This window comes from Lithobates pipiens, unplaced genomic scaffold, assembly GCF_037356315.1.
Source record: "Lithobates pipiens isolate NorthernLeopardFrog02 unplaced genomic scaffold, aLitPip1_a1.2 Scaffold_35, whole genome shotgun sequence".
Taxonomy (NCBI): domain Eukaryota; kingdom Metazoa; phylum Chordata; class Amphibia; order Anura; family Ranidae; genus Lithobates; species Lithobates pipiens.
In genome coordinates, this window is record NW_027507811.1 from 20978580 (window position 1) to 21002632 (window position 24053).

The 24053-nt window shown below is 42.8% G+C and overlaps 1 protein-coding gene across 1 annotated transcript; it reads right to left on the reverse strand.

Annotated features, from left to right (window-relative positions):
- Positions 1-592: 592 nt before the first annotated feature.
- On the reverse strand, positions 593-22275 carry LOC143956407 (uncharacterized). Its single transcript, XM_077466620.1, has 9 exons — positions 22186-22275; positions 20396-20566; positions 20186-20309; positions 19972-20069; positions 19716-19856; positions 19458-19593; positions 17144-18608; positions 17005-17095; positions 593-2804 (listed from the first exon to the last, which is right to left on the reverse strand). The coding sequence occupies exons 3-9, from the start codon at positions 20268-20270 to the stop codon at positions 2256-2258; spliced, it is 2565 nt and encodes an 854-aa protein (XP_077322746.1). The 5' UTR covers positions 20271-20309; positions 20396-20566; positions 22186-22275; the 3' UTR covers positions 593-2255.
- Between the last annotated feature and the right edge of the window lie 1778 nt (positions 22276-24053).

Here is a 24053-nt window from a genome sequence, read left to right on the forward strand (position 1 = left end):
TGATCAAATACCACCAAAAGAAAGCTCTATTTGTGGGGAAAAAAGGACGTCAATTTTGTTTGGGAGCCACGTCGCACAACCGCGCAATTGTCAGTTAAAGCGATGCAGTGCCGAATCGCAAAAAGTGGTCTGGTCTTTGACCAGCAAAATGGTCCGGTCTGTAAGTGGTTAAATAAGTAAGGTTCCTTTATGACTGAAACATGTCCCGCACTCTGAGCATGAGATAGTATGCACACTCTTGTGATATTTCTGATGTTTAGAAGGCTTTCTGGTTTCTTTGAAAGATTTACCAAACTCTCCTGTGTGAGAGCCTTCATGGTTTAAAGATGAGATGGATCTGTACTGTGAGATCCCAGATTTGTTTCAGCGGTAATAGTATGTGGTTTATCAGAAGATTCCCCAGGATTAGAGGGATCCATTGGTCTTTCCGAATGATCAGGTCTATGATGTATTATTTGTGTAATGGGATTTTCTCCCAGAGAACGTTGTGTATGGGATTGTATGATTTTTTTCCCCCCCTTTTTTTGGTTGAACTAGTTACATAGTTATGGAACAGAGAAGCTTCGGATCCGCAGCACACCCACACAGAAAGTAAAGTGTAAAGTCTTTATTGAAGCATGAATATTAAAAGCACTGGATGTGTACAGACAGGGGAAATGCAGGTAGGTTGAGACACTATAGAAGTGTTTTGTCAAAACCGTAGAGGTTGCAAAAACGACAAGCACATTTATAACACATAAATCACACGACAGCACAAGTGCATTTCATTAAAATTAGACTTGGGTGTTGCAACTTCAGACCAATAAAACCTCCTGTTCAGAAAATTGTTTAAAAACAAAAATGGAAGCACAAAAAAAAGAAAGAGAATCTATTCCATATAGTAACCTAAAAGAGTGGATGAAAAAGAAAAGGAAACTGCATCCCCCATCTCGAAAGGTTACACACTACTCAAAAAAGTGAATGTTCCCTAATACAAAAGGAATGAGATGCCAGATACACAGAAAAACTCGAAACATTTTTTCTCTGCTGGTCCTTTTTTCTAGTTTTTCTGTGTATCTGGCACCTCATTCCTTTGGTGGAAGGTATGAATTTAGTTTTTGTTGCAGACGACGCCTTTGCATTAGGATAACACCTATTGAAGCCCTTCCCCATGTGCGACTTGTCCCCAGATCAGAGGCTCTGTAATTATAGGATTTCCAGGGCACGCAGGGTGGTTGAGAATGCATTTGGAATCCTGGCCAACAGATTTCACATTTTCCAAACCTCAATTAACCCGGCCATGTACAAAATAGACACAATAGTTTTGGCATGCTGTGTCCCTCACAACTACCTATGTTGACATGCACAGAGGTACATTGCTGCAGCGCCAGATCAGGAAGCCGAGAGTCTTGGCAGAAATATACAAGTGGAAGGGCAGGAGCACCTTGCTGGACTCACATCTCTTGACAGAGGATATACTCTTTAAGCCACTGATGGGTGACTTATTTGGAAGTGTGACGTATAATGGAGTTTTTTGGGTGTGATGTGATAGATTTAGGTCTGCAGGAATTCTATTAATATGGTCCTTTATACACAGAGTGCTGACTTGGTCCCATATCGCACAGAACGCATTCTGAACATGAATAGGGATGCTCACCTATGTGATATCACTGGTGGTCTCTTTTCTGAATGAAACATTTCCTGCACTCTAAACACATGAAGGGATGCACACCCGTGTGAATTCCCTGGTTTTCAGGAAGGTTTCCTTTGAAACCTTTGCCACTCTCTGAACATGAACAAAACAGTCACCTGTGTGAGTTCTCTGGTAAACAACACGTTCTCTTTTCTAGTGTTTAAGAAGGTATCCTTTCTGACTGAAACATTTACCACACTCTGGAAACAAGAAAAGGACGCTCACGCTTGTGAATTCTCTGGTGTATAATAAGTTTTCCATTGTTAATGAAAGATTTCCTGCAATAAGGAAGCTCGCCGTGTGAATTCTCTGGTGAACAACAAGGTCTCTATTCTGAAAGAAACATTTCCCACACTCTGAACAGGAAAAGGGATGCTCACCCGTGTGAGTTCTCCAGTGTTGAACAAGGTTTCCTTTGCCACTAAAATATTTACCAGTCTGAACACGAGAAAGGATGCTCTCCTATATGAACTCTGATGGTTAAGGTGTCCTTTCTGAATGAAACATTTCCTGCACTCTGAACCGGAGAAAGGACGCTCACCTGTGTGAATTTTCAGTTGTTCAAGTAAGTTTCCCTTTCGACTTAAACATTTCCCGCACACGGAACATGAAAATAAATGCTCATTTGTGTGACTTCTCCTGTGAATAAGTAAGGTTCCTGTATGACTGAAATATTTCCCACATTGGAAACAAGAAAACTACGCTCAACCTTGTGAATTCTCTGGTGTACAACAAGTTTTCCTTTGTTAATGAAAGATTTCCCGCACTCTGAACACGAAAAAGGTCGCTCTCCTGTGTGAATTCTCTGGTGGACAACAAGGTCTCTATTCTGAAAGAAACATTTTCCGCACTCTGAACAGGAAAAGGGACGCTCACCCGTGTGAGTTCTCCGGTGTTGAACAAGGTTTCCTTTGTCACTAAAATATTTACCACAGTCTGAACACGAGAAAGGACGCTCTCCTGTATGAACTCTCTGATGGGTAAGAAGGTGTCCTCTCCGAATGAAACATTTCCCGCACTCTGAACAGGAGAAAGGACGCTCACCTGTGTGAATTTTCTGGTGATCAAGTAAGTTTCCTTTTCGACGGAAACGTTTCCCGCACTCGGAACATGAAAATAAACGATCATTTGCGTGTATTATTTGTGTATTGGGATTTTCTCCTGGAGAACGTTGTTTGGTGGGATCTTCTTCTGCTTTATATTCTGAAGATACGTTATTCGGGACATAGTGTCCACCTGTTGGAAATCAATTTTTAAATGTTAGAAGAATTCTTAATTTCTTTTATTCAGAAGTCATATACAGTACGTTGGTCTAACAATCTACAGTATCTCAGAGCTCTGGCATAGAATGAAGTGCATAACATAAAATATGGATACAAACCAGATAAAGAATGACATACACAAAAAACACACACACTAGGTAACATTGTTTGTTTGACTATGATGTTACTGTGGGAACAGAGTTGGACCTATTTTTTTTGTTAACATGGCAATGTACTGAAAAATAGAGATGGACCTTTCATATGGTGCACCGCAGTTATGGACAATTTACTAGATAAAGGGGTCTCACATGTGACTCTTGACATCCCCAAAGGGCAGCCCATAATACTGATTGTATGTGATGATATAGAACATTGTAAGAGACTGTGGAAATGATATGAGATCATCTTTACAGTTTCTTCAGCTCATCAGTTAGAAAACCACTAAGGAATGGAGATGGACCTTTCATATGGTGTACAGAATCTCCTTATTTGTTGGGAACATGACGTTATATTGAGGAATGGAGATGGACCTTTCATATGGTGTACAGTATCTCCTCCTCATTTGTTAGGAACATGACGTTATATTGAGGAATGGAGATGGACCTTTCATATGGTGTACAGTATATCCTCATTTGTTGGGAACATGGCGTTATATTGAGGAATGGAGATGGACCTTTCATATGGTGTACAGTATCTCCTCATTTGTTGGGAACATGACGTTATATTGAGGAATGGAGATGGACCTTTCATATGGTGTACAGGATCTCCACCTCATTTGTTGGGAACATGACGTTATATTGAGGAACGGAGATGGACCTTTCATATGATGTACAGTATCTCCTCCTCATTTGTTGGGAACATGACGTTATATATTGAGGAATGGAGATGGACCTTTCATATGGTGTACAGTATCTCCTCCTCATTTGTTGGGAACATGACGTTATATTGAGGAATGGAGATGGACCTTTCATATGGTGTACAGTATCTCCTCCTCATTTGTTGGCAACATGATGTTATATGAGAAATTAGAGTGGGTCTTTCATTTTGTTCTGATTATATCCACCATGTAATTATTTAGATATTTTATACTCAAAGAAAAATTATTTGAATTTAATATGTATTACTTACTTGTGTCCATATGTAGAGAAGATTCCTCCTGTTTACTTTTCATCTTCTCCTCCTCCATAGACTGCTGATCTCCACTCACCAACCTCTCTTCTTCTTCCTCTTTAAGCTCAGCTTTGATGTCTTTTAGTTCCTCATTCTGTAATAATAGTAAAATACCGTATATGAGAATGTTACCTAATAATTTGGAATTCTTTTTGAGTTCTATTTCCCAGTCCCCCTTTACCTGAATTTGGTGAGAGATGCTGGGATCTTCCAGTGAAAAATTCTGGGAATACAAACGACTAAACATCTCCATAGATCGCTGATCTCCACTAACAAGTATCTTTTCTTCCTCTTCAGTTTCGACTTTGATGTCTTTCAGTTCTTCTTCCTAAATCACGAAGATGATAGTAGAGATTTGTAAAAAAAAAGAACAAGAGATTACTGTATATAGAAAAATGCCATCTCATCCCTTCTCTGTTCCTGGATAATGCCCCAGAATTCCCAGACCCGCTCACCTCTCCTGTCAGCAGCTCAATCATCTTGTTGGCCAGTTCCAGGATCTTTTGATCACTACTTCTCTCAGTAGACATGAAGGAAGGTGGAGGCCCTGTGATGGTGATCTGGGCTCTGCTTTGAGGTCCCAAAATTTGGTCCTCACCAGACCTCTTGACCACAACATAATTCTACCAAATAAAAGAAGTAGACAAAATTCAGCCAAATAATGCCTGATAAAAACAGCACAATGATTAAGGGAGATGTCATGTGGGCTCCCAGAATCCTTCTCACCTCTCCAGTCAACAGGTAGAGGATCTCTAGGGTGATACCTAATATCTTGTTTCTGTCCTTCTCCATCTTAGCACATGCTGATACAACTGAACATCACCGCTGAAAAGACAGCAAACCAATGCATGTAGTCATGGCTCACCACAAGAGAAAATTACAATTATCCAACAGACTTTCCAGAATAATTCTCGCCTCTCCAGTCAGGTCTATGTTTTTATTACAGAGATAGGAGTGATGTCATGTGACCTCCCAGAATCCTCCTCATCTACTCTTGAATCATCTGGACTATACTGGGATGGATAATGTCCACAGCAGGGATAAGATTAAGGTTTGGACTAAACACAAGTTTGGAGTGAACCTTGGCTTTTCAGGCATTTCGACTAATTCCCAAACATTTCCATGTTCAGTGGGAAACAACCATTATATATAATAGTGGTAATACTTTCACATATATACATGACAGCTTCCTGCTGTAAATGGTTAAGGAGCGCCAGCTGGTGCAGGCACCACCAAGGAAAAAGTAAACTCTGCTGATTCTTTTTTTTTGATTTTTTTTACCTGCAAAGTAAAGGGATAATGTGCACTAGCACATTATGTGACACTTACCTGCAAACGAAGCCTCGTCATCCCCGCTGCAGGCCACATCCATCTTCGCTCCTCTTCCTTCTGCGTCCATGGACTCCGGCTCTGTGACTGGCCGGAGCTGCATAAAGTGACTCCTGTGCATGAACAGCACAGGGCTATGAAGAAATGCCACCAGCAGCCATTTCTTCAGGGTGCATGCGCCGATGATTTAATCAGGACAGTATACAGTAAATATCTCCTAAACAGTGCAAGTTTAGGAGATATAGTACAGTACCTATAGCAAAGCCTTATTATAGGCTTACCTACAGTATAGGTACAAATGTTAGAGGGAGGTTTACTTTCTCTTTAACAACTCTTAATGATAGCACTGGCCCCATTCACTTACATGGCTGAAAATTTCTGCCTATGTAAGCAAATGGGGCAGGGAGACTTAAAAAAAAAGAAAAAAAAGAAAACAGCATTGGGTTCCCCCCAATTCATACCAGGATGTGTAGGTCTGGTATGGATTTTTTTTTTTTAAACTGACATTTTATTGAGTTTCACATTTTCCAATACAAAAAAAAAAACAAAGAAGAGAAAAATAGACAAATAACTGTACAGGGTCGTCACATCGTAAAATCCCATAGCATGGTTTGCAGTAAATAGCCAGCAATTCACCAATATACCATCTCGGTTGTAAAACAATGCCTTCCAGGCTACAGATGCCTATGAAGAGCAAGACGGAAACTTAGGAAAAACCTTATGTATCCCAGTAGGATTATTCTGGTATGGATTTCAAGGGAAAATCCCATACATAAATCAAGAACAAAAGTGTGAGGCCTTTTCTTCCATCCTTTCATACATCCCTTAGACCTTGTACACACGGTCGGACATTCTGACAACCAAATCTGTTGGATTTTGTCCGACGGATTTTGTCCGAAACTGTTGCATACACACGGTCGGACAAAGTTGTCGGAAAATCCGATTGTACATAACGTGATGACGTTATTTCGTTGCGACGGGACTACGATCAGGCTAGTAGCCAATAGCTTTGGTCTAGGAATTTGATCTGAGCATGCGTGGCACTTTGTCCGTCGGAGTAGGCTACACATGATTCCGGCAAGTTGGAAAAGTTGGTCCGACGGATACTCCGACGGAAACAGTCCGATGCAAACCACACACAGTTGGAATATCCGACAAAACGCTCCGATAGGAAACATTCTGACGGAATCTCCGACCGTGTGTACAAGTTCTTAGGGTCTATCTGTACTAAAAACCAGAAGCCCTGGATAGACAGTTCGCTAGAGGCGATTCAGTTCGCATTGTGCGCTATACAAGTATTTCATTCATTCATTCATTCATTCACAGTTGGATAAATGGGTCTATATTTAGGATGTATCCAGTCTATAAACCAGAGGCTCTGGATGGATAGTTGAATAAATAATTCTATATTTAGGACGCATCTGATCTATAAACCAGAGGCTCTGGATGGACAGTTGGATAAATGGCTCTATATTTAGGATGTATCCAGTCTATAAACCAGAGGCTCTGGATGGACAGTTGGATAAATGGTTCTATATTTAGGATGTATCTGGTCTATAAACCAGAGGCTCTGGATGGACAGTTAGATAAATGGTTCTATATTTAGGATGTATCTGGTCTATAAACCAGAGGCTCTGGATGGACAGTTGGATAAATGGTTCTATATTTAGGATGTATCTGGTCTATAAACCAAAATAACATATTACCTCATCTGCCTCAATAACCAGTAATGCCTCCTCGTAACATCTTGCTTAAAACAACTTTATCTGGAACTTCCTGTCTTCACCTTTCATCACTTCCTGTTTGTACATGACATCACTTCCTTCTATGTGTTTCACACTATTAAGTGAGCTTACCATCCTATGAAGAACTGAAACTTACTTTGTTCTTTTGTACATCAAAATTGGCTTCAAAGTGCATTGATCATTTTTGTTGCTCAAGTTCAACCAATTATTAAATAAAAATAATGAAAATTAACCATTATAGTTTTAGTGCTCTAATATAATGTATATATAAAACATATACTTCATATACAGTACTTATATAGTTCTTAAAAAAAATTGGAATAGTTTTTTTTAATTTTTTTTTAATTTAGTGTGGCAATAAAAAAAAATGTATGTTGGAGGTCTTCATGAAGGAGTTTGCAACTGAAATAACCTTTGCTCCAATGTAATAACAAAGCCAAATAGCTGACTGACACGCAGAGATTTTGGATTTAGTAAAATGGTTGTAGGTGTTGTGGACTGATGTATAAAATTGTATTGGGTTTACCGGAAGGCAGTTTGTCCACTGAAGGTCTGAAGAATGGTAATACCTGCAGCTAACTGTACAGCAAAACGCAGGTTCCCTGCAACATTTTCCCAAATATTTTGTGAAATTACCCACGCGAAGATGTGCTAGAAAACAAAAGGGTTGCTGCTAATATGGGTTTTATAACCAAGTATGAGAAGTGCAACTACAGAATGGTTATTACCCATCATACAGTCCCATGTGGGAGGTGTCTGATCTGTCTCAAATTCATTTTGCAGCATGGCAATCCAACACATGGACAAAAATATCTACACCAGGGTTAGGCAACCTTTCAGAGGTTGAGATCTACCAGGACAACATGGAGGAAATTAAACATTTCCGGGGGATCCGACACCCCCCCTCCCCACAGTTGTGTTCTCTGCCCCCTTAAAAACTCCACCCCACAATTATGTACTCTGCTCACCCACTGTAGTGTTCTTTAACACACACACACACAGTAGTGTCCTCTGCCCTCCCATGTGGTAATGTGGTAATGTCTTCTGCCCCCCCACAGAAGTGTCCTGTGCCCCCCACTATAGCAGTGTCATCTGTTACCCCCCCAGTAGTGTCCTCTTCGTACACCATTGCACCGCCCTCTACACCCCCCCTCCCCCCACCTCTCACACACACACACAGTAGTGTGCTCTGCCCCTCTATCGCCTTTTCCTACTACTTAGTTGTATGACAAGTTGCCTCCGCAGTATCATGAGTTCTAGGACATTTGTGATAAAAAGAATGACGATCAGTTGGGCCACGTTCACACCTGCGGTTTAGCCTCATAGCGTGCAGATATGAGAAAATCAGTGGGGGATGGCGGGGATTAGCTGTGGAGGTAGCCCGGGTAGCAAGGGGAGGCCGATGGCTCCTGCAGCTAATTGCAGCCACTTGCAGGTAAAGGGATTACCTATGAGAGGCAACAATTAGCTGCGGGAGGTGGTAGCCTCCCATTGCTTTCAGTGGGGCTTCCTCCCATAACTAATCTCCAGGACCAAAAACAAAATTGGCCTTAATATGTGTGTATGTGTATGTCAATGTTGTATGTGTTTGTAAGCATGTCAGGACCTTACGGGGTAAAGGACCATGCAAAGCCGCAGATGGACTCTGGTGGCAAGAAAGTGCCCTAAAGCGATTCAGTTCGCATAGGTAGCACTATACAAGTCATTCATTCATTCATGAATATTGATTAAAAAAAAAAAGGACCCCTGCTGATTTTCTCACATTTGCACACTGTGAGGCTAAAATGCAGGTGTAAATGTGACCCAACTGATCGTCATTCTTTTATCACAAATGTCCTGGGGAACTCATGATACTGTGGAGGCAACTTGCCGTACAACTGGGTAGCTATCACTGTTTTGAATCCTTGGCCGGTGGAGGACTTGTTTTACAAGATTCCTTACAATGTTCTAAGCAATGGTGGTGTGAGCACCCTTTACCTTTGTACAACAGGCACATTTCCATGCATTGTCTGAAGGTCCTCGTGTGGTAGGTTGTTCCAGGATCTTTGTAGAACTTTTGTCGTTGCAATCCCAGACTGGCTCTATAATGGTCAGATCAGGGCTCTGTGAAGTACATACCACATGATAGCAATGGGCTCGGGCATGTTCGGGATCCCGCTAATCACAGGCAGCAAGACATTTCCCAATCCGTAGCTGCACAGATCGGGAAATGTCTCACTGCCTGTGATTAGCCGTGTGCAGTGTCAGCTTCCTGGCGGGATTGGGCAGTTGGGATGCAAAACACGCCCAAGCCTATCTCTACCATACGACTGTCTCACATCTGCACACTCTTGGGCAGAAATGCAGGTTTGACTGTATTTTATTGCAAGGCAATGGTTAAAAACACTTACAGGATTACAGGGTAAACAGGCTCATCAATGTATGAGGTCCCCCTGAGAAGGTCTTTCCTGTCACGGTGCTGCCCAGCAGCTGCATGAACCGAGAGTCTGAACACAGGGGGGCTGCAGTGACGTCAGCAAGGTGGAGGGGACTTGTTTTGGAGCAGGCTCAAATGCTCCTTCTTCAAAACCTTAGTTGCCTTTAACCACTTGCCGACCGCCGCACGACGATATACGTCGGCAGAATGGCACGGGCAGGCATATGGGCGTATATATAAGTCCCTGCCTGCCCGCGGGTGGGGGGCCCGATCGGGCCCCCCCCCGGTGCCTGCGGCGGTCGGCATTCCGTCGAGAGCGATCCGGGATGAGGGGGCGGCCATTCATTCATGGCCACCCCCTCGCGATCGCTCTCGACGAATGGAAATCCCCGGTGACATCACTTCCTCTCCTGTAATGTAAACACAGGAGAGGAAGTGATGTATTCTCTCCTCCGTGTCGGTAGTTTTCGTTCCGACACGGAGGAGAGCGGATCGGTGAGTTGCACCAACACTCTACACACACAGTAGAACATGCCAGGCACACTCACACCCCCCCTTTACCCCCCGATCACCCCCCCAATTACCCCTGCCCCCCAGTCACAGTGACACCAATGTCATTTTTTTTTTTTTTTTTTTTGCATTGGTGTCATTTGTGACTGTAATAACTGTTAGGGCAGTTAGAGTTAGCCCCCTTTAGTTCTAATGTGCCCCCCTAACCCCCCCCAATAAAGGTTTAACCCCGTGATCACCCCCCGTCGCCAGTGTCACTAAGGCTGGGTTCACATTGCAGCGGTTTATGAGAACGAATGTGATTCGCACCGCACTGCAGTGCAAATCACATCCGATCTCTGTGCGATTCGAGTTCAGCCATTCGCCGCACCCGCCACACCCGCCGCACCCGCCGCAAATTCGCACGGGACCCTTTTTTTGGCCCGCAGCAGAATCGGATCGCATGGGTGTTCACACCATGCGATCCGAGTTTGCAGATCGCACTGCGATATGCGAACTGATCTGGGGGTGTCAGTAACATTTCACTGACACTCCCAGCAGTTCGCATAGGGCAGTGTGAACTGCCGCCGGGAGGCATGCGATGCGGGAACCCGCCGCGGATTCGCGGCGTTTCCGCATCGCTCCAGTGTGAACCCAGCCTAATAAGCGATCATTTTTCTGATCGCCGTATTAGTGTCACAGGTGACGCTAGTTAGGCAGCTAGGTATTTAGGTTCGCCGCAGCTTTTTATAGCGCCAGGGACCCCCATATACTACCGCATAAAGCCCCCTGATTGCCCCCTAGTTAACCCTTTCACCTGTGATCACCATATAACTGTTACAGGTGACGCTGGTTGGTTAGTTATTTTTTTATAGTTTCAGGGCACCCGCCATTTATTACCTAATAAAGGTTTAACCCCCTGATCACCCGGCGGGTGTCATTTGTGACTAATAACTGTTAGGGCAGTTAGGGTTAGCCCCCTTTAGTTCTAAGGTACCCCCCTAACCCCCCCAATAAAGGTTTAACCCCGTGATCACCCCCCGTCGCCAGTGTCACTAAGGCTGGGTTCACATTGCAGCGGTTTGAGAACGGATGTGATTCGCACCGCACTGCAGTGCAAATCACATCCGATCTCTGTGCGATTCGAGTTCAGCCATTCGCCGCACCCGCCGCACCCGCCGCAAATTCGCACGGGACCCTTTTTTTGGCCCGCAGCAGAATCGGATCGCATGGGTGTTCACACCATGCGATCCGAGTTTGCAGATCGCACTGCGATATGCGAACTGATCTGGGGGTGTCAGTAACATTTCACTGACACTCCCAGCAGTTCGCATAGGGCAGTGTGAACTGCCGCCGGGAGGCATGCGATGCGGGAACCCGCCGCGCATTCGTGGCGTTCCCGCATCGCTCCAGTGTGAACCCAGCCTAATAAGCGATCGTTTTTCTGATCGCTGTATTAGTGTCACAGGTGACGCTAGTTAGGCAGGTAGGTATTTAGGTTCGCCGCAGCTTTTTATAGCGCCAGGGACCCCCATATACTACCGCATAAAGCCCCCTGATTGCCCCCTAGTTAACCCTTTCACCAGTGATCACCATATAACTGTTACAGGTGACGCTGGTTGGTTAGTTATTTTTTTATAGTTTCAGGGCACCCGCCATTTATTACCTAGTCTCACTAGTGTACCCCTAAATTTAGGGGTGTCTACTTTCCAAAATGGGGTCATTTGGGGGGGGTTTGTGCCATCTTGGCATTTTATGGCCTTCAAAACTGTAACGCCCTTAGAAAGCCTGAAGGCGGTGCTTGGTTTTCGGGGCCCCGTACGCGGCTAGGCTCCCAAAAAGTCCCACATATGTGGTATCCCCGTACTCAGGAGAAGCAGCAGAATTTATTTTGGGGTGTCATTTCACATATGCCCATGGCATGCGTGAGCAATATATCATTTAGTGACAACTTTGTGAAAAAAAAAAAAAAAAAAAAAAGTTTGTAATTTTCCCGCAACTTGTGGCAAAATATAAAATATTCCATGGACTCAACATGCCTCTCAGCAAATAGCTTGGGGTGTCTACTTTCTAAAATGGGGTCATTTGTGGGGGTTTTGTGCCATCTTGGCATTTTATGGCCTTCAAAACTGTGATAGGTAGTGAGAAGTGAACTCAAAAATTTACGCCCTTAGAAAGCCTGAAGGCGGTGCTTGGTTTTCGGGGCCCCGTACGCGGCTAGGCTCCCAAAAAGTCCCACATATGTGGTATCCCCGTACTCAGGAGAAGCAGCAGAATTTATTTTGGGGTGTCATTTCACATACGCCCATAGCATGTGTGAGCAATATATCATTTAGTGACAACTTTGTGTAAAAAAAAAAAAAAAATTTTTTTTTGTCATTATTCAATCGCTTGAGGCAAAAAAATAAAATATTCAATGGGCTCAACATGCCTCTTATCAATTTCCTTAGGGGGTCTACTTTCCAAAATGGGGTCATTTGGGGGGGTTTTGTACTGCCCTGCCATTTTAGCACCTCAAGAAATGAGATAGGCAGTCGTAAACTAAAAGCTGCGTAAATTCCAGAAAACGTACCTTAGTTTGTAGATGTGACAACTTTTGCGCAAACCAATAAATATACAATTATTGACTTTTTTTTTACCAAAGACATGTGGCTGAATACATTTTGGCCTAAATGTATGACTAAAATTGAGTTTATTGGATTTTTCTAATAACAAAAAGTAGAAAATATCATTTTTTTTCAAAATTTGCGGTCTTTTTACGTTTATATCGCAAAAAATAAAAATCGCAGAGGCAATCAAATACCATCAAAAGAAAGCTCTATTTGTGGGAAGAAAAGGACGCAAATTTTGTTTGGGTACAACATTGCATGACCGCGCAATTACCAGTTAAAGCAGCGCAGTGCCAAAGTGTAAAAAGACCTCTGGTCATTTACCAGCAAAATGGTCCGGTCTGAAAGTGGTTAAATAAAATTGCTGACATACTGCACTTAGAAGCACCTTTCTCTGCATATCTTTGTCTATCCAGAGCATGCTTCTCTCCTGTAAGTTGAGTTGAGAGGTATCTTGATATAGTGCGGTCTTACCCCAAAGGGTCCCGACACGCTTGGCGGAGTCCCTGGTAAAAAAAAGCCCAGGGACTAGGAGGAGACAACAGCAGGGAAGCAGCATGGAAGATGGAACCAGAAAGGCTACGCAGGAAAGGCTTGTGTGGAGAGCCAAGTCTTCAATTTCATGCGAAAGACCAGGATGGTAGGGGCCTCCTGGAGTCAGGAAGGGAGGCTATTCCACAGCACGGCACCCTGGTGGGAGAAAGCTTGACCACCACGCCGGGTCTTCTTAGGCACAGAGATGTGGAGGAGGTCTCTTGTGCTCGTTCTAAGTGATCTGCCCAGAACTCGTTTGTGGAAGTATGAACAGAAGTAACTCGGAGAAAGGCTTCTCATGATTTTAAACATGCTTTAAACAAAGTGCGATGGCAGACTGGCAGCTAGTGCAAGGCACAAAGAACGGGGGTGATATGATCCCTCAAAGGGACACCCATAAGTAGCTTCGCAGCAACATTCTGTATGAGTTGAAGCCTCTGCACTATTTTCTTTGGCAGTTCCAGATATAATGAGTTGCAATAGTCTAGGCCAGCCCTCAAAATTTCCACTCGCCTACTCGCATTTTGCGAATGTAAAAAAGGGGGCCTGCGAGCTGGGCTGCCTGCCTGGGGGGAGCACCGCCGGCGGGGTTGATCGGGAGCCGTTCTCCCGGCGATCGCCCCGGGGAGGAAGAGGAGAGCCGTGGGATAGCACGCTTTTACCGGCGCTTACATTATAATTGTTGTAGCTCTGCTCGACACAGCCCCGCCTCCTCCTGACCTGTGCCTATGATTGATAGAACGCATCACAGCATTGGACCGACATTATATCATGAGGTTGTTATTTCGTATCACCCTCAGTCAAAGAATGACAAGGCCTTATGATGGCTGTTCTCAGTCCTCTCCCAAAAGCCACTCAAAAGACCTTTCCATAGGCCACAAGTTCTAAGATCTTTTTGAATCTTCTAAAAGAGGGGTATAAATGACCCACTTCTCAATCATCCACCTAAGGACATTAACCTTGATTGTAAAGATGGTTTTGGACTCAAGGGCATCTTCTTTATGAACCTGAATCTGCTTGGGTTAGAAGCCTTCAGGTTAGTTCATGACCTGCTGGGAATTTTGGGGTTTCTAAGACAGAAGAACTTTTATCATGTTCCTTTTGGTGGTCCAGTTACAAGAAAGATGCTAAAAGCTATGTGGCCTCGTTCCTGACCCTTGCATGCAAAATGTCACCCCAATCTTCTACATTGGGGTTGCTTTAGCCACTCCCTGTTCCATCAAGACCATGGGGGGTCAATTTCTATGGACTTTGTGGCCGATCTTCCTCCCTCAAAATAATTTTTTTTTTTATCTTGGTAGTTGTTGACTGTCTCACTTTTTTTTACCAATTAAGGGATACCTACCGCTGAACCAACTGCGGAAGTGATGTTTTGGGAATTTTTTTAACTTCATGGAATGCCTGGTGGTGTAGTGTCTGACAGAGGAGAACAGTTTATTTCAAAATTCTGAAAAAGTTTTTGCTCAACTAAAGGTGTAACAATGAATCTGCCTTTCATCCTCAGTCTAATGGTCAGATTGAGAAGACCAATCAAACTATAGAGCAGTACATTCAATGTTTTGTCAGTTAATTTCAGGATGATTGGGAGGACTACCTTCATACAGCAGAACTTGCTTATAACAATTCTAAACATAGCTCCACTTCTTAAAGTCCTTTTTTCTTTAAAATTGGGTACCCAATCCATTTTTATTCCTGATCTAACTATATAAAAGGCAGTAAACGTAGAAAAAAGAGAAAGGCATAATGTGCATTGCATACTAACACATTATGAAATACTTACTTTGAAACAAAGGCTTCCATCTTTACCTGCTCTTTTTTTTAGGTTTGCAGGCTGTGGCCAGAAGGTCTCAACCAGGGGTCAGAGCCCCAGCCAGTAGGTCTCATTCCAGGAGTCAGGTCGGCTCCTATCGGGGGATCAGGAGAACCCCTATCCAGAGGCCAGGAGAGAACTGTGCACTAAACTCTAAGTCAGTGTTTCTCAATTCCAGTCCTCATGGCCCACTAACAGGTCATGTTTTCAGGATTTCCCTCAGATGAAACAGCTGGGGTAATTACTAAGGCAGTGAAACTGATCAAATCACCTGTGCAAAATAATGGAAAGCCTGAAAACATGACCTGTTAGTGGGCCATGAGGACTGGAATTGAGAAACACTGCTCTAAGTGAACCAAACGAACCAGGAGAGTTGAACAGTAGAGTCAGAGGGACTGGTAAGAAGAGAAGCAGTGTATTTTCAGTTGATGTTGAATACCCCTGTGTAAGCAACTGATGTATATATGAACTTTCCATTTTATGTAATAAAAATGGTCTGATACGCCTTAAAGTACAGTTTGCTCTGGCACAACTCATTGGAAAAGCACCTACCACACGAGTGTAATCACCCCAATACCACAAAGGGGATACACAGATGACATGACACTGACATGCTCTCTGAGCCACTGATGCATATGACCTCTGTATCACTGATGATGAACATAATAACTGGGAAATAATGGAGCTGATCACTGAGAACACGAGGAGCATAACCAAGATGGGAGTGATGGAAATATTCTATATGGCATTTGTAGTGGCTCCATGTATACTTAGACTATTAGCTGACACACATTTGGAACTGGATCATCTTGAACTGGACCTTCTGGACTCTCTGAAAATGGACCTTCTAAATCCACTGGAACTAGACCTTTTGGACTCTCTGAAACTGAACCTCATGGATCCTCTGAAACTGGAAATTCAGGATCCTCTGGAACTGGACCTTCTGGATCCTTTGGAACTGGACCTTCTGGATCCTCTGGAACTGGACTTTCTGGATTCTCTGGAATCAGACCTTCTGGGCTTTCTGGAATCGGACCTTCTGTGCTCTCTGGAAATTGATCTCCTGGGTTCTCTGGGATGGGACCTTCTGGATCCTCTGGAACTGGAACTTTTGGATCCTTTGGAAATGGACTTTCAGGATCCTCTGGAAATGGACCTTCTGGACTCCCTGTGACTGGGCCTCCTGGACCCTTTGGAACTAGAGCTTCTGGACTTTCTGGAACTGCACCCCCTGAGCTCTCTGGAAATGGACCTTCGAGACTCTCAGGAACTGGACCTTTGAGACTCTCTGGAACTGGACCATCTAGACTCTCACATCTCACTAATAAAACATCAATGAAAGACTCTCTATGAACTGAACACATTTCCGATCAACAAACATCCTAAAATAATGTTCATTTGTAAATAATGACTCGGAACAGAATATTGTAGAGATTTCTTGTTTATTCTAGAAAATCGGATTACCTTATTGACACACAATAAAGAATCTAAATGAAATCTTGCATAGCGGAAGTAAAATAAAAATCCAATTTAAAAATAATTATACTGCAATAAAAAATTAGTTCCTTCAGTAAAGCAAAAAAGATGTACAGTATATTGGCTAATAGCAACCAATAAAAAGGTATGGTCCATGGGATGTCGTATTCCATGGTGGGGCCTGTGTGAGTGCGGGACCAAGTCAGCATTGTTTAGAGGACCGGATTACTATAATTCAATCCCTTCAGACCTATAACTATCACATCATTCCCAAAAAATCCCATTGTACTTTGGCCACGCCTCCAAATAAGCCAATATGAACACAAAAACTTTATTAGCCTTTGTGAATATTCTGGGGTCCAAGAAGTGATTTTCTTTAACAGAAACATTTTATACATTCTGACTATAAGGAAGGACACCCGTTCTCTGGAGGTTATTCTTGCCACACTCCCAAGTTGGTCCGTCTGAACATTATAAAGGTGATTAGTCCATGTGAATTCCCTGGTGTCGATCATGGGCACTTTTTTGACTGAAGCATTTCCCGCACTTTGAACACGGATAGGGACGTTCCCCCGTGTGAACTCTCTGGTGTCTAAGAAGTTTATCTTTCCGGACAAAACATTTCTCGCACTCTGAACATGAATAAGGACGCTCCCCCGTGTGACTTCTCTGGTGTATAAGAAGTTTTTCTCTCTGAGGGAAAGATTTCCTGCATTCTACACAATAATAAGGACGCTCACCTGTGTGAATTTTCAAGTGTTGGAGAAGGTTTCCTTTGTCCTTGAAACATTTGCCGCACTCTGAGCATGAATAGGGACGTTCATCCGTGTGAACTCTCTGGTGTAGCAGAAGTCCTTCTTTCTGAATGAAAGATTTCCTGCATTCGGAACATGAATAAGGATACTCACCCGTATGAATTCTTTGGTGTTTAAGAAGGTGCTCTTTCCGAACGAAACATTTACCGCACTCTGAACATGGAAAAGGACGCTCGCCGGTGTGAATTCTCTGGTGATTGTTAAGTTCGCCTTTCTGAACAAAAGTTTTCCCACACTCTGAACATGAATAGGGACGTTTGCCCGTGTGAATTCTCTGGTGTTTAAGAAGATTTCCTTTTTCGTGGAAACATTTCCCACACTCTGAACATGAATAGGGACGCTCGCCCGTGTGACTTCTCTGATGATTAACAAGATTTCCTTTCTGATTGAAACTTTTCCCGCACTCTGAACAAGAATAAGGACGCTCGCTCTTGTGAATTCTCTGGTGGATAACAAGTTGTCTTTTCTGAGTGAAAGATTTCCCACACTCTGAACATGAAAAAGGACGTTCCCCCGTGTGACTTCTCTGGTGAACAACAAGGTCTCTTTTCTGAATGAAACCTTTCCCGCACTCTGAACATGAAAAAGGACGCACACCTGTGTGACTTCTCTCATGTTTAAGAAGGTTTCCTTTCTGAATGAAACCTTTACCACAGTGCGAACACGAGAATGGACGCTCGCCTGTGTGAATTCTTTGGTGATTAACAAGTTCTACTTTCTGTATAAAACATCTCCCGCACTCTGAACATGAAAAGGGACGCTCACCCGTGTGAATTCTGATGTGTTTAAGAAGGTTTCCTTTGTCCGTAAAACGTTTGCCGCACTCTGAACATGGGAAAGGACGCTCGCCTGTGTGAACTCTCTGGTGATTGAGAAAGTTTCCTTTCAAATTGAAACATCTCCCACACTCTGGACATGGGAAAGTACGCACAATCTTATGACTTTTCTGGTGTGTAGGAGGCTCTCTGGTCCCTTTGGAAGAATTCCCAGACACTGTAGATGACAAGGAACGCTCTCCTGTGTGAGCTCCTTCATGGTTCAAGGAAGATTCTTCGGGATTAGACGGTTCTGTTGATTTATCTGTACTGTGAGATTCAAACATAATAGTATGTAGATCATCAGAAGATTCCTCAGGATCAGAGAAATCCCATGATCTCTCTATATGATAGGTTTTATGATGTATTATTTGTGTAATGCGATTCACTCCTGAAGAACGTTGTGTGGTGGGATTTTCTTCTGCTTTATATTCTGAAGTTACGTTATTCAGGCCATAGTGTCCACCTGTTGGAAATCAATGTTTAAATGTTATAATAATTCTTCATGTCTTTCATTCAGAAGTCATATACAGTATGTTGGTCTAACACTCTACAGTATCTCAGAGCTCTGGCATGGAATTGGGTGCAACAATAACATAAAATAGCAATACAAACCAGATAAAGATACAGAATCTCCTCCTCATTTGTTGGGAACATGACGTTATATTGAGGAATGGAGATGGACCTTTCATATGGTGTACAGTATCTCCTCCTCATTTGTTGGGAACATGACATTATATTGAGGAATGGAGATGGACCTTTCATATGGTGTACAGTATCTCCTCCTCATTTGTTGGGAACATGACATTATATTGAGGAATGGAGATGGACCTTTCATATGGTGTACAGTATCTCCTCATTTGTAGGGAACATGACGTTATATTGAGGAATGGAGATGGACCTTTCATATGATGTACAGTATCTCCTCCTCATTTGTTGGGAACATGACATTATATTGAGGAATGGAGATGGACCTTTCATATGGTGTACAGTATCTCCTCCTCATTTGTTGGGAACATGACATTATATTGAGGAATGGAGATGGACCTTTCATATGGTGTACAGTATCTCCTCCTCATTTGTTGGGAACATGACGTTATATTGAGGAATGGAGATGGACCTTTCATATAATGAAATCTCCTCCTCATCTGTATCTCTTCATTTGTTGGGAACATGACATTACATTGAAGAATGGACAAGGACCTTTCATATGGTGTACAGTATCTTTACTTTGCAATTATTTAAATTAATCTTTTATACTCGTAGAAGAAAAAGGAAAATGTGAACATTTCTGCATTTGGTGATTATTACTTACTTCTGTTGATATAAAGAGAAGATTCCTCCTGTTCACTTTTCATGGTCATCTCCTTCATAGACTGCTGATCTCCACTCGCCAACGTCTCTTCTTCTTCCTCTTTAGCCTCAAGTTTGATTTTCTTTCCTAATTTATCCTGAACCCCAAAACAAAAAAATTAGATATCTGGAAAATTAAGTTCAATATTAAAAAAATATATATCTATAAGAAAGTTATCTCATAGTTTAGAATAAATTTTGAGTTCTATAGCTCTTATACCTGATGATGGTGAGGGATGTTTTGATCATCCTGTGTGGAATCCTGAAGACTATCCGCCTCCATAGACTGCTGAGCTCCACTCACCAGAGTCTCCTCTTCTTCCTTTTTAATCTCAGCTTTGATGTCTTTCAATTCTTCACCCTAAACCCCAAAGATGACAGAATACATTTATAAAAAGGAACAAGAAGTTACTTTGAAGAATGTGGCCTCCTAGTTTAGAATTTATTTTACATTTTAGTTGCTCAGTCCCACCTACCTGATCATGGTGGGGGATGGTGGGACCTTCCTGTGTGGAATCCCGGGAATACAGAGGACGGGGACATCTCTCTGGTGGGTTCCCATTACTGGATCCATCTGTAGGAAACACACACACTGACTGAATACATTGTTTCTATGTGTTTATCAGATGATGGGGGATCTAGGTGGAGCCTCCGTACTGCTCTCTCCTTTACAATAAAGTCTCCTCTTACCCGGTGATGTGAGGGGTGGCTGATTGTCCATCATGACGTCCTTGTAGAGATCCTTGTGTCCTTCTAAATACTCCCACTCCTCCATGGAGAAATAGACAGTGACATCCTGACACCTTATAGGAACCTGACACACACAATGATACAGTCACCATCCAGACACATCCCTTGTCTGTTACTGGATAATGTCCCAGAATTCCCGACACCGCTCACCTCTCCTGTCAGCTGCTCAACAATGCTGTTAGTGACTTCTAGAATCTTCTTGGCACTGGTTACCTCTGTTGTCAGGCAGTGAGGTGGAGGCACTGTGATGGGTGATGTCCTGTGAAGACGGCTGCTCAGTGTTCATGGATCTCCAGATGTTTCCTTCACTATTTTATAATTCTGTGTATAGAGAGAAAGGAATTATCAATGTTCTCTATAGAGAGAACAATGTTTTCATTATAGAGATAAGGGTGAAGTCATGTGACCTTCCCAGAATCCTCCTCACCTCCTACTGATCTAAATAGGACACTCTTCTCTGTCGATAGACAATAAACTGAGAATTATTTGGACTATACCAGGATGTGTAATGTCTATACTAGGGATGACCTCAAGATTCAGTCCAAAAAAAGTTTGGACCAAACCATGACTGTTCAGATGAATAACCAAACAGTTACAGTTTACATTTACAGAACATCATTTACAGTTTTTCACAAAAGTAAGTACACCCCGCACACTTTTGTCAATATTTTATTATATATTTTCATGTGACAACACTGAAGAAATGACACTTTGCTACAATGTAAAGTAGTGAGTGTACAGCTTGTATAACAGTGTAAATTTGCTGTCCCCTCAAAATAACTCAACACACAGCCATTAATGTCTAAATTGCTGGCAACAAAAGTGAGTACACCCCTAAGTGAAAATGTCCAGATTGGGCCCAAATTGTCAATATTTTGTGTGGCCGTTATTATTTTCCAGCACAGCCCTAACCCTCTTGGGCATGGAGTTCACCAGAGCTTCACAGGTTACCACTGGAGTCCTCTTCCACTCCTCCATGATGACATCACAGAGCTGGTGGATGTTGGAGACCTCCCGCTCTTCCACCTTCCGTTTGAGGATGCCCCACAGATGTTCAATAGGGTTTAGATCTGGAGACATGCTTGGCAAGTCCATCACCTTTACCATCAGCTTCTTTAGCAAGGCAGTGGTCATCTTGGAGGTGTGTTTGGGGTGGTTATCATGTTGGAATACTGACCTGCGGCCAAATCTCCGAAGGGAGGGGATCATGCTCGGCTTCAGTATGTCACAGTACATGTTGGCATTCATGGTTCCCTCAATGAACTGTAGCTCCCCAGTGCCAGCAGCACTAATGCAGCTCCAGACCATGACACTCCCACCACCATGCTTGACTGTAGGCAAGACACACTTGTCTTTGTACTTCACACCTGGTTGCCGCCAAACACACTTGACACCATCTGAACCAAATAAGTTTATCTTGGTCACATCAGACCACAGTACAGGGGTCCAGTAATCCATGTCCTTAGTCTGCTTGTCTTCAGCAAACTGTTTGCAGGCTTTCTTGTGCATCATCTTTAGAAGAGGCTTCCTTCTGGGATGGGGGGCTTCATGGAGTCTTGAAGCCCCCTTTAACAAAAAGGGGAAACCAAGATACCAGTTCCCTCATGTGAACAATTAAAGGGTACATGATATCCCTACTCATTCACAAAAAAAGTAAGGTGTAAACAAGCCACAGTTTTTACCAAGTCCTTTAGCTCTCCCTCCTCTCTGTACTTCGCTTTCCTCCAGCACTCCAATGATATGCTGGTAGGTTATTGGCTCTAATCTAAATTGTCCCTAGTCTGTGGATGTATGAATGTGAGTTAGGGACCTTAGATTGTAAGCTCCTTGGGGACAGGAACTGATGTGAATGTACAATATTAATATTTTTCGGAAAGTGCTGCGTAAATTGACAACGCTATACAAGTACCTTTAACAAATAAATAATAAAATAAATGCACCTTAAGATCCAGTGATGTCTGTACGCTATTTTTTTAACAAGTCCCCTCTCCTCTGGAACTTCCTGTCTTTACCGTACATCACTTCCTGTCTGTACATGACATCACTTCCTTTTGTTTGCGTTTCACGCTCAGGAGTGAGATCACCATCTTGTGGAGAATTTAAATGCCGCAGTCTTCATTCATAAATACCGCAGTCTTCATTCATACATTAAAACTCGGCACATTGACATTTTCGGTACATTTATTATTTCTTGTTGCTTATCTTTATCCTCATGTACAAACCAAATAACGATAATAACAAAATAATAATTTTCCTTTTAGTGCTATTAAACATACACACTTTATATAATTGTATATATACAGTGCCTTGATAAAGTATTCACACACCTTGAAATTTTCTACATTTTTCATGTTACAACCAAAAACCTAGCTGCTTTGTCATCCATTCATTTTGGTTTACAAGTATTGTCGGTTGACAATGTTAAATCAAATTTGGTTTCTTTTCTCAACATTTTGGGTATGGTGAGTTATTTCCCACACGTGCTGCCATGGAGTCTGTCAGGAAAATGGAAAATTTATATAAAATACTTACCGGAATTTTCCTGGCATGGCAGCGGGTGTTCCCTCCCAAATGTCTGGAGTAGGCTAGTTAGGCTAGTTACGGAACATGGATAGCAGCCTAGAGCAAAGATTTATGGGAGAGGGGTCCTATTGGGTAGTTATGGAGGCGGGGCTAACCCACACGTGCTGCCATGGAGTCTATCAGGAAAGGAAAATTACGGTAAGTATTTGATATCAATTTTCCATTTTATTGGGATTTTATGTGATACACCAACACAAAGTGGCACATAATTGTGAAGTGGAAGGAAAATTATAAATGTTTTTCAACATTTTTTACAAATAAATATGTGAAAAGTGTGGGGGGGTACATTTGTATGGCACCCCCCAGAGTCAATAGTTTGTAGAACCGCCTTTCTCTGCAATTACAACTGCGAGTCTTTTTGGGGGATGTCTCTACCAGCTTTGCACAGAGAGAGTGACATTTTTGCCCATTTTTCTTTGCAAAAGAGCTCAAGCTCTGTCAGATTGGATGGAGAGCGTCTGTGAACAGCAATTTCAACTCTTGCCACAGATTCTCAATTGGATTTAGGTCTGTGACTGGGCCATTATAACACATGAATATGCTTTGATCTAAACCATTCCATTGTAGCTCTGGCTGTATGTTTAGGGTCATTGTCCTGCTAGAAGGTGAACCTCCGTCCCAGTCTCAAGTCTTTTGCAGACTCTAATGCCACGTACACACGATCGGAATTCCAGCCAGAAAAAGACCGATGAGAGCTTTTCATTGGAAAATGAGACCGTGTGTATGCTCCATCGAAATTTAGCTGTCTCAATTTCCGCCAGCCAAAAATTGATAGCATGTTCTCAATTTTCCTGACGGAAAAACTTTCTATCGGTAATTCTGATCGTGTGTATGCAATTCCGACATGCCAAAAATCACGCATGCTCAGATTCAACTACGAGACAGAAGCTATTGGCTACTGGCTATTGAACTTCCCTTTTCTAGTCCCGTCGTACGTGTTGTACATCACCGCGTTATAAACGATCTGAATTTGATGTCACCGTGTGTAGGCAAGACAGCTTGAACCGAATTCCGTTGGGAAAACCATCAGAGCTTTTTCCAACGAGAATTCTGATCGTGTGTGCGCGGCATAACAGGTTTTCTTCTAAGATAGCCCTGTATTTGGCTCCATCCATCTCCCTCTCAACTCTGACTAGCTTCCCTGTCCCTGCTGGAGAAAAGCACCCCCACAACGTGATGCTGCCACCACCATGTTTCACAGTGGGCATGGTGTGTTTAGGGTGAT

Bases quoted from the DNA above. Each gene is read 5' to 3' on its own strand.
- LOC143956407 (XM_077466620.1), bottom strand. From the start codon at position 20,270: ATGGAGGAGTGGGAGTATTTAGAAGGACACAAGGATCTCTACAAGGAC. The intron at 20,070-20,185 runs GTAAGAGGAGAC...TGTTTCCTACAG, and splicing joins GCCACCCCTCACATCACCGG to ATGGATCCAGTAATGGGAAC. The intron at 2,805-17,004 runs ATGGACTAATCA...CAAATAATACAC, and splicing joins ATCGACACCAGGGAATTCAC to GCAAATGATCGTTTATTTTC.